The sequence below is a fragment of the Tachypleus tridentatus genome, chromosome 13 (assembly GCF_004210375.1).
Source record: "Tachypleus tridentatus isolate NWPU-2018 chromosome 13, ASM421037v1, whole genome shotgun sequence".
NCBI lineage: Eukaryota > Metazoa > Arthropoda > Merostomata > Xiphosura > Limulidae > Tachypleus > Tachypleus tridentatus.
Window position 1 is genome coordinate 273,236,689 of NC_134837.1, and position 11,392 is coordinate 273,248,080.

General features: G+C 31.4%; 1 protein-coding gene across 1 annotated transcript in view; it reads left to right on the forward strand.

Moving 5' to 3' along the window:
• Nucleotides 1-510: 510 nt before the first annotated feature.
• The window catches only part of LOC143236579 (ATP-dependent RNA helicase Ddx1-like), a 19,619-nt gene continuing 8,737 nt past the window's right edge, over nt 511-11,392 (forward strand). The window contains exons 1-4 of the mRNA XM_076474877.1: nt 511-658; nt 3,932-3,983; nt 6,959-7,022; nt 9,849-9,970. Coding sequence (XP_076330992.1) covers nt 643-658; nt 3,932-3,983; nt 6,959-7,022; nt 9,849-9,970 — 254 coding nt within the window. The 5' untranslated portion in view covers nt 511-642. The remainder of the gene's footprint in view (nt 659-3,931; nt 3,984-6,958; nt 7,023-9,848; nt 9,971-11,392) is intronic.

The following is an 11,392-nucleotide window of genomic DNA, read 5'->3' on the forward strand; positions in this document are numbered from 1 at the left end:
AGTCTTCACACTTTCTATTACAATTTGTGAGAAAATCTGTCACTTTGTAAATCCTCCATGATTAGAAAGACGAGTATCCTTTATGTAACGAGGATTCGAAACCCCGATCTTCCTAATATGAGTCAAGCGCTATAACCACCTGACCATGCTGGACTTAAGAAACACACACATGAATTACGGTCCTTTCTGAAAAGAAGTGGGACGGCATCACACTCTACTTGAAGTATTACGTTTACTAAATAATAATAAGTTGTTCGACGATACAACACATTACAACGGAGTACTAGTATTCGCTGCATAAGTTAAGACTTGTGTAATATCTTGAACCTTGCATGTTTTAATTATGTACTTTGTTAGACTTAGAGCAGGCTGAGAAAAATAAATTGGCACAGTGACTTACAGTTCTTTTCGTTTTCAAAGTCAGAAATGACCTTGGTAGAAACATAAATTATTTGAAAAAGGCGCCTTTAATAGCACAAACGATTCGAAAATAAATGTTCGAAATATTTGCACAAAACCGGTACTAGATGCGCATGCGTTGAATCTGTAAAATTAAAAGATATGCAGCGTAGAAAGTGTGTTAGCGTGTGAGATTTAATAGGAGTGTATGAGGGATAACGTTATTACACTAAATGGTAAAAAATGACAGCCTTTGAAGGTGAGTTATCGTGAGGTGTTTTAACTATGTATTTAGTATTAAGAAATTAAGAGAATGCGCTTGATGCTCGCAGTTTATTGAGATTTTTGTTATTAATCCTACTACACAAAATCATTTAATTTGAGCTCCAGAATGCAAAGCAGTATTATTTTCTCAGTAAGTTACTGTGTGATAGGCCTAGACGTGTTTAAGATGCAAAACAAATTAGTAATAGCATTATTTAGACAACTTAAAGGCACAAGAAGGTGGATTCTATGTTGATATAAGTAATTTTCATCATTTAAGGCTTAACTTATTTGTATAAAAGTAAGTGAATAATTCATAATTTATACTGTGTGCTTTTTGAATCTGTTATATATTACTAGTAGTAGATATAGGTTCAATATAATTATCTTACACACCAGCAGTTGCAAACTGAAGAATGTTTTATATATTATAACATGAATTTTCTCAAAACTACTACTAGTACACTACAACTGTATCATAGTATATGGTATTTTAATCAGATAAAGTGCTGAGGTATACTGTGTCTAAACTGTAGCGAGTAGGCTTATGCCAAATTAAGATACATTTACTTGTTTGATTTTATATTTGTGGTTAGGACATTCAATTTGCAACCTCTAGGTTGTAGAATCAAAATCTATTATGAAATATACATGACCTTTCTACCATGAAGGTATTATAGTATAGTGTTTTATTCCACTACTTTTTGGTACAGAGTATTCTGAAAGATGGCAATGGGAAATGTTTGCTTATTATCTTCTAATGCAACTATATTTTATTTTATCTTAGTGTATAACTTCAGTATTTCTTTAATCAATTATTACGACTAAAATTTTTCAAATACAAGTTTGCAATGTCAATTTATATTCAAGGTTTGGGAAAAGTTGCTGTAAACTGTTGATAGGTTTTTAATAATCAGTAAAAACACACATGCACACATTTTAATTCTAAAGATTTTTCTAAAGCAATCTCATATTTGAAATGGCACATTGCACACCTTTTTTGCTCTGTCACATTCCACATTGCTTTTCACTATAAATTTTCCAGTACTGTTATTACTGAGCAGCTTTTATTATAGTGCTCTCATCCAAAACAAATGAATGAAAATGCCATTTTAGTTAAACAAAAGCTACAAAAAAGTACCACACTTAGAAAAACCAGAGGTTTGGTTAAGTGATAAAAACATCTCAGTTAAAAAGGTAGTTATATACTTTTCAAAAATCATCTATAAGTTAAAACCACGATAGGTTTTGTTTGTTAAATGCTAACCTTCAACAAGCTTTATAGTGCTGTAACCAGGCAATAGTGTAAAAGTATGAACATCCAGTAAATGATAAAACATCCAGTATTGTCATAAGGTTTATAATGTATTTCGTGTTTGTTTTGTCTTCTCTGATTTAATAAATTTAATATCTAAGCACAGACTTTACAAGACAGTTGTTAGTACATGTATAAATAAATTAAATCAAGCAATTGTGTCCTGTGTAATGAAACAAAATAAAATTTACCTTTTAAAATGTTTTAGGATGTACTAAACATGTACATAATTTAAAATATTACTTCTCTCTGTTATCACATTATTCTGTACATTTTTAATTTTTTATAATACTCTGGTATCTGGTAATTTTGTTTCAGTTAACATTCTTGCAACAGACTTGGTAAAATGTATACAAGGTCATCTACACATTTGCACACCTTAAGTATTTGTACTATAACTTTTTATACAGCATGCATATTTTTACAAAAGTTGGTAGACTTTCAGTAAAGATTACAAGTATATTGTACACAAAAAGTTAGGTTTTTAATGACATTTGTACTGAAGATTTGTTTGTGAAAATATTGAGTGTTTAATTATTAGTCTGAGTGCAAAGTGATCTAATGTTATAATAATAATAAAACTATTCTGTGTTCCCATAATCTCAAATATTATTTGTGTAATTTCTAGAACCTCCTAAATACACTTGAGACATTTGTTTTCAGTAAGACTTTTTGTTGTTTTCTGTGCTCTTTGAGGTCTGTTACTTGACCAACCATGTAACTATCATGACAAAAATTAGGAAATGCAAATTATGCTTTGTTTGTGTTTAGAATGACTACATTATAACACAAAAATACAAATGTTTAATCGAAGTAGCTTGAGTCTCATAACACTGTGTGTTTGTGTGTGTGTGCATGTGTATATATACACACTATATAGATTATTACTATTTAGAAATGAATTGTTCTATATGTTAAAAGTAATAAGCAATAAATCAAGAAGTAAATAAAAACAAATCTAACTATGACCTTTGAACTGAGTTTCTGCTGGACATGTGGAGGATATCAAACATTTAAATTGTACAGTTCAATAATCAAAAAAATCTTAACTCTACTGATGCTATAGAATTCTACTATAATTTATTAAGCTTAGAAACTGAGATGTATTTAGATACTAAACAAGATGAAACTTTGAGCAGATGACAGACACAACCTACCTTCTTGAAGTCTTTGTTCAAAAGAAGATGGTAGCTTTTTCATAGATTAAAATGTCTTAGAAAACCAGTGGGGAACATTCTACGTTGTTAATCGGTTATTTGCATGCCATATGTTGAAGTGAATGCACGTAAGGGACCATTTCCAGAAATGGAAAGAGATGACCAGGGCCACTGTGTTTGATTCAGTACATAAGCCATATCTGAGCAAAATAGAAAGATGAGGTTTTTGTCTTATATTCTGGATTGTTAATATTAGTAATTTGAGCTCTTAATTTGTACGGAACTATAGATTTGGTATTTTAACACGACAAACATCTAATTTTAAACAGTGCTGCATTCAACATACCATGTGAGTTACTAAAATCAGTATTTAGGTGTTTTCTAATATTTCCTTGTAAAGAAAAAAGAAAAACAAAACTCGCATGTATAATACTAAAGTTTGAATTGTAATTTACAATTTCATTCCAAACTTATTGACATAAATTCATAAAATAACAGTTCAATAAAACTGAGTGAAAGTCAACAAGCATGAGATGACCTTTGACCTGTCACAAAAGGGTATGACATAATAGCCATAAGATAAATAGAGACTTGTAGGATTTCAACTGAGAGAAGTGTGTGAATGATAAACTGATCTGTTTTATTGTAAAAGGAGGATTTTGTTATCCAGTGTGAAGATTATCTCATGTAACTGAGTCTCTGGTTTATAGAACTTAATATCAAGAAAATATATATTTGATTCTTGCCTGGTCTTGGTTATGAACTGTTATTACATTTTCCTTGATTCTATTTACAGAAATGGGTGTTTTGCCAGAAATTGGCAAAGCTGTGGAGGAAATGGAGTGGACGTGAGTATTGCAGCTGTTTCTAAAACCTGTAGTGTTATGTAGTTTGAGGTACATTAGACTTTGTTTTTTACATAAAAAACCAACATCCTTCCAAAACTGAAACATAACATGTCTGGTACTTAATTTTTTTGTTTGCTCTTGGGTGTATTAGTTTTTGTTGGTGAAATTAAATTTGTTTGAAAGGAACCTAATATAACTCGATTAAGGTGCTTGACTCACAATCTGAGGGTTAGGGATTTGAATTCCTGTTGCCAAACATGCTTACCCTTTCTGCTGTGGGAGCATTATAATGTGATGGTCAATCTCACTTTTTTTATAAAAAATTTACCTGAAAAATTAGCAGTTGATGGTGTTGATTAGCTGCCTTCCTTGTAGTCTATCGATGCTAAATTTATGGTGGCTGGTGTACAGATAGCCCTCAAGTAGCTTTGTAAAAAATTCAAGTCAGACTAAACTGAATCATTCAGGCAAATTTTGTGACTTTTATACTCATTTAATTTTAGTGCACTAAACTTTTTGTATTCGTTTACTTGTTAATGTTTAGTTTGTTTCTCCTAGACATACATTGTATCCTTTTCACATAAACACACAGTTTTGATGCAGATAAATTTAACTTGATAAATGTGTGTCTGTGCTTCCATACATGTTAATACTAAAACTAATTGAATACTGTGAAAAGTCACTGATCTGAGTAGGGTAAAAAAAATTCAAAAAGAATATTTTTCACATAACTCAGTATCAGCTCATCATGAATCAGCCAATTGAACATCACTGTAACATTCTTAGCTTAAGTTGTGGAGTATGGTATTTAATACACCAGAATAAGTTTAGTGAAAAGCTTCCTTTTGTAAGAGACTAGAATTATGCAGAATGACAAAATATGGAATAATTTATAAAATCAAAAAGTATATCTTACAGTCTACATGTATACCATTTGAAAAATTTAGGCATGAAGAATTTTGCACATCAGCAAAACCCCAGTTCTAGAAACAATATACAGGGACTGCTTTTCATTCCACATATTATGAACACTACAGCCACCAGTTCTACAGAGTATGCAGGAATGTCTTGTCACTGTCAATAATAATTGATTCCTGTTACAGTACTATATAAAAATGTTTTCATCTCACAACATGAATTGTTTGCATTTAGATTTAACTTTGTTTTAAACACAAGGTTACTTGTATCTCTGTATAAGCTCTCTGCAGTCTTGTAGTAATGATTTGATTTAAGTGTATGGTCTTTCTATAGATTGGCATATTAATATATGTATGTTTGAATTTATTATTTCAGAGAAATTATGTTTAGGCTTTTTGTTAACATTATAAACCCATTCTATTCTTTAGTACATTCAGTACTGTGCAAAAACATTAGGACAAAGTCAAAAACTGTATTTCAGGCAATATTCAAAGAGCAGTGGAAGGTAAATTCCAGGAGAAACAATAATTTTGTAAGTCTTCATATCAAACTCAGTAGGTGTATTTGAGTTCAGTTAACAAGTAATATTTTTTCTCTTTTGTTTTAATAATGTAGTCAGTCTTCGAGGTATTGTTCAAACATATTTAATGAAAGTGACCTTTGGAACTTTACTCCAAATGACTCTAATGCACTCTAGTAAAGTTTCTTTGGAAGTAATTTTTTGTTAAACTTTTTATATCAAATTTCAGATCTGCTCAGTTGGATTTGAGACTTGGGCTCTGCAGGGACCATTGTATCATTTTAATGACTCAAGCATCTTCTTTCTTAGCAAAGTAATTTCTGTTTAGGTTGGATGAGTGTTTGGGATCATTATCATTTTGGCAGTAGAATTCTTTATCAGTAATATATGACCCATGACAGATCAGTATCTTATAGTACTTGTTCAAGTCCATTATTCCATCTGTTGTTGTTTTTTTCAAATATATCCAGCTGTCTCTGTAGAAAAACACCCCCAAATCATAATGCTGCCTTCTTCATGCTTCATGGTGAGTGCTATACATTGAAGTAAATGTTTCAGCTTTTTCCAGCAGACATTCACCCTATGTCTGGAACCAAATATTTTAAACTTGGATTCATCTGTCCTTAACACCCATATCCAACCATCAACAATTCAGTTTTTGTACATCTTAAATTTCAATCTCTTAACAATATTTGACTAAATATTCAATTTTGGTTAATTCTTCTTGATAATGTAGAACTGGACACTTTTGTCATTTGGTTCATGGTTGTTTATTGAATGCTTGAGATTAGTGACAATCTTTCTTCTGTCCTGAAAGCTGCATAAATGAAGATACTTAAAGTCAGTATCATTGAGCTTAGGTGTTCTGTTTCTTCCCTTCTCACTTTCAAATCTACCTTTCTCTTACTCATGATTTAGAGTGTACTTGACAGTATTTGGGAACACACTTAAAGTCTGCAGCAACTTGTTGGAGAGTCCAACCAGTATAACTAATTTTAATGTAAACTCTGTTCTACTTAAACTTTTCTATGCCCTTTGGGCCATGCCACAAGATAAAAAACCTAATATACTGTTTTAAACACTGTCTTTATCAAGGTTTATTTGTGTAATGTTTCTAAATTGATTTCTTCTACAGTATACAGGTACCATATGCTACCTTCTTTTGTACAATTAAGACACTATATGGGATACCTTGACAGTTATTTCAGACCTAAATTTGATCAGCATGTTCATTTAAACAGAACCCTTATGAAGTATGCTTAGTACAAGTATGTGGGAATTTGAAATAAGTTTTCCAACCTTAGTCATTCAGTTGTCAGTAGGGATCAGTGAAGTATTACCATCATGTTGAGCTTTAAATTTCTGTAATTGTATGGAAAAATTAGTCACGTGAAATTGAAAGAATAAGAATATTTTCATGTCTTTCCACTTTCACATGTGTGTGTGTGTGTGTATAAAACTTCATAAAACTTGTAATACAGTATTTTGTTTCCTCTTGTTAACAAATTTGACTGATTTTAAACAACAAAAATTACAGGTTACCTACAGATGTACAAAGTGAAGCTGTGCAGCTGATTCTGGGTGGAGGTGACGTGCTAATGGTAAGACAGATAAAGATATTATAGTATGTTTGCAATTCTGCTTTATGCACAAATATTTCTTTTACGCAGTTACCATTTCCAGAAAGTGTAAGTTGAAATGTGAGGTTTTCAGGGACATATTGTAGTCTAAACTCAAATGCCTTTGTTCTGGAGTAATGTTATTATGTACTTAAAGAAAAAACAAAACAAAAAAACAGCGTAATAACTAATAGCATTTCTTTAAAAAAAAAATTATTGTTGCTGAGAGATATCATGTATAAGGAAGCCAGTCTGGAAGTGACAATAAAAATACTATTTTTACTTCTTGTAATATGTAAATAGTCCATTTAAAAATTCTTTATTGTACTGATATAGATATGTGAGTAGAAATGTCATTTGTATTTAGGGATGAATCCCATTAAATGGAAACAGCAAATAAACTCTCCAATGAAAACAACACAAAGTTGTAGAAGGTAGATTTATCTTGAAAACTGACAATCCTGATGTACCAAACACATGTAATGTTGTAACTAACATAGCTACTAGTCATTACACTGAAATACATGGTAAGAAAAAGATGATGAAATAAGCTTTGTACATCAGCGGTAGTGTTTTGATTCATCAGAAGCCTACCTGTCAATGTTACCCAAATTACTTTTAATCTTTAACCCTGGCCAAAAATGTATTTGAACATTACAACTAGAAATATCACCTGAAAACTCAAAGTAAGAACCAGTGTGAGTGACTAATTTAATTTTCTTTAGTTTGATGTATTTTTTTTCATAAAGTAAAATCCAAAATGCTGTATCAGATAGGAGGAGGTGGATATTTGTTATGAACTTGTTTTGTGGGGGGTGGTCAAGCTCAGGGGAGTTTGCTTAAAACAAGTTATACTGAATTATATGAGAGAAACATTGTTTGACTTTGTTTTAACCTTTTATGCATTGTGCAGATTTTATTTTGTTTAATAAAGCTGTAAATTACTTGTCTTTTTCCTTCAAAGGGGAAACGGGGAAAATGAGTAGGTAACAAAATCACTTGTAATTAAAACCTTCCCCCCAGTTTGCAGAATGTTGTTAAAATAAAAAACCTCCAATAATTACTGTTCTTTGCTAAACATTTAGAATATAAAATGTCATTATTAAAGTTGCTTACTGATCATGAACTTTACAGAATGTTCTTATCTGTTGTAAAGATCCCCTTCTTTAGCAGGGGTTTAATGTAGAGAGAGAGAGAGAGAGAGAGAAGTCTGAGGAATTCTCCCCAAGAGGGATGGTCAGGAATGTTGTGGTTCCTCTTCATCCCCACTCATGGAAGATTATTTACTTATGTGGAAGTTTTCTTGTAATTTGGCTTTTAAGGTGATGAAGTGAGGTGGGGCATTATAAAAATGATGGGTGAGAAAAGGGAGTAAGACAAAGGTGGCACAAGGGGAAGTAGGCCAGACTGGAGCCAGCAGTCTGAAAAGTGAAGAGACTTCAACTCAAACAGCACAATTTGAAGCCGGGCAAGAATATTTCCTTGGCTGGGATCTGAAGATGCAATGTCTGAGATTTTGGATGTGGGGGAGAAAACAGGAATGCCCTGAGAAAACTTACTTTCACAGGATAGATGCTGAAAGTTTTACCTGTCCTACCCCCAGATCTAAAAAGAAATACATATAAACATATATTCACCTTATTTATAATTATTTTGAGTTATTTGTAATTGAAGAAATTTGTTATATGGTGAAATGTATTTTGTAGGAGTGCTGGCTAATTTACATACTGTGAAAATATTTAAGTGTTTGTTTAAAAGAACAAACCTCTATTTTCATCAAGAATATACTTCAAGAGTATCTAATCTATATCTGAACATCATTTTTCAACAAACTTGTCATAAAATCAATAAATACTATATTTCTGACATTTATTTGAAAGGTTGTGTATTTTTAGAATAAAAATTATGCAATACGATAGTGTAATAGTATTATCACCCTTACTAAGTATCGTATGCTACGACCTTAGGGGCTACATAAAATTTAGGTAAGCATGGTTCATACATCATTTTTGCCAGTGGTGAAGTTTCAGTTTAATGCTGAATCAGATGACTCAACTTTTAGGCTTAAATGTTCTATTCTCTATAGCATTATGCTTCAGTTGCCTCTAAGCTCAAGATTTTGATTAAACTTTCTCAGATGAATATTTCAAGGAGCGTAAAAGTTGGCTCTTACAAAATTAACCTTTGTTTCTGCAGATTGTATTACAATGGAATGGTTCAGCCAGTCAGTTTTGATAAGACTGTACAATGTTAGCTTAATAGTTGGCTTGACCTCTATAGTTAAAAAAATTAAAAGTACCAGTCAGTATCATTTATTTTTAAGTCATAAAAAAAGTTTTAACAATAATACTGAAGGAAAATTTGTTAAATTACCATATTTTTCATTTAATTGTAATTGTAATTTGTTTAGTCATTTTGTCAGTTTCAGTAAAATCTAAAAAATTACCATGAATATCTGTCAGCTTTGAGAGCTACATGAGTATTACTAATTGAACAAAGGTATATCACGTAGTTACATTTCATTACAACTAATATAGTCAGAATGTTACTTTTAAAGTCCCCTAGTGGAGATACAGTACATCTGCATACTTATGGTGCTAGAATCCAGGCTCCAGTACCTGTGGTGGGCAGAGCATATACTCCATTTACTTGCCTTGTACTTAATTTTAAATAAACACTTTAAAAACTATACATTTGAAGAAAAATTTATTTAGCAATTGCTTCTTCCTCAGCTAAAGAACCATTCTAATTCTGTAGCAGATTTATCATAAGTACAAGTAATACGTTTGACCTGTATTTTTGTTTCAGGCTGCTGAAACAGGAAGTGGAAAAACTGGTGCTTTCTGTTTGCCTATCCTTCAGATTGTGTGGGAAACATTGAAAGACTTGCAGACAGGGAAAGGGAAGATGGGTGTTAAAGGCGTTAGTATGTTAGTATCAATGTTCTGTAATTACCAAATTGTTCTTGGAATAAATAAGAATTAGTTTTAAGTTTAGAATCCATATATTTCAGCACTATGGGAGATCTCGGACATTTTTGATCAAATTAGTGTCTTCACACTTTAAATACAGAATTTCTAGAATAATACAAAATTCCAACTCCATACACCAAAATCATAGGTTAAACATCAGTTAAGCCTTCATAAAATATAGCCTATAATCAGAAGAAAAACAAACTAACCTAATTTGTGTACATTTTATGCTTTAGTTACGCTAAGCTTTAGTGTACTTAACACTATCACTAAATAATCTCATTATATTATTCTGTGACCTGATTTTAAACCTATAAAAAATATTTAAGTTTTTAATATCTTCTTTTTTGACTGTCTTACTGGTTTTGGTTTGGTTAGCTCACTGAGCTGAAGAGCTGTGCTTCAACTGTGGCATTTTCAAAATTGAGATTGTATTGTGGGTAAAACATAAGGGTTACTATGGAGCTGTACCCAAGGGTTCTTATTGGGCAAACTTTTGTGATGTTTCATAAATTTGTCTCCTTGAAAACAATGTAAATGTAATGGGAAATTTCAATAATTATGATTTTGTTTGCCAGCAATACCAAGTGTAGTATTGTTTGTATACCCATTTTGATTTTACTGCTCCTCATGATCTCTACCAACCTACCCTGAAGTTTAATTATATGCCTGAAGTAGTGCATTATATATTTTATATTTATGTGGTTGGAAGATTTTAAAAATACTCTCCTCTTGCCAGAAAGTGCCATTGTTTCCTGCAAATTGATACTGCAACAACCAACATACAAATGTAACAGAGGTAGCTTTTCATCTTTATGTAGTAGATTACATTTGGAGTAATTGTTTTAACTGCTTGAATAATGTTTGTAAACACTGATACATGGTTCTTAAAGATCAGAGAAACTAGGAAAAGTTAGATAATTTTCCACTTTCCTTTCCTGGTCTAGGAAATAGGGGAATTTCACATATGCTGATAATTTGAGGAAACATGTGGCAAAAAGTTAATTTGTACTAAATATCACACACTGATTAATTCTTTTACATTCAGCATGCAAATGGGTATAATATTTCAAGTAAAAACATTTTAACATTAGTCTTTGTTCACCATTCATTGTTTTAGAATACAAAAGCAATCTTAATAGATTACAAATGGTATTTTGGAATCATGCCTGTCTGAAGCTTAAGGAATTGACAAGTTGTGGGAACCATGTTGAAATATAGAAAACACCTAGTTATGCATATTTTTTTACTAAATGAAATGTTTAGCCCCATAAGAAGCTAAGTAAAGGTTTATAATTTTAAAAATAGCTTTGAAAGTTGTGATGAACAAAAATATAAGATTACTCATTATGATTGAATATCTAGACTTCTACTGGTAAG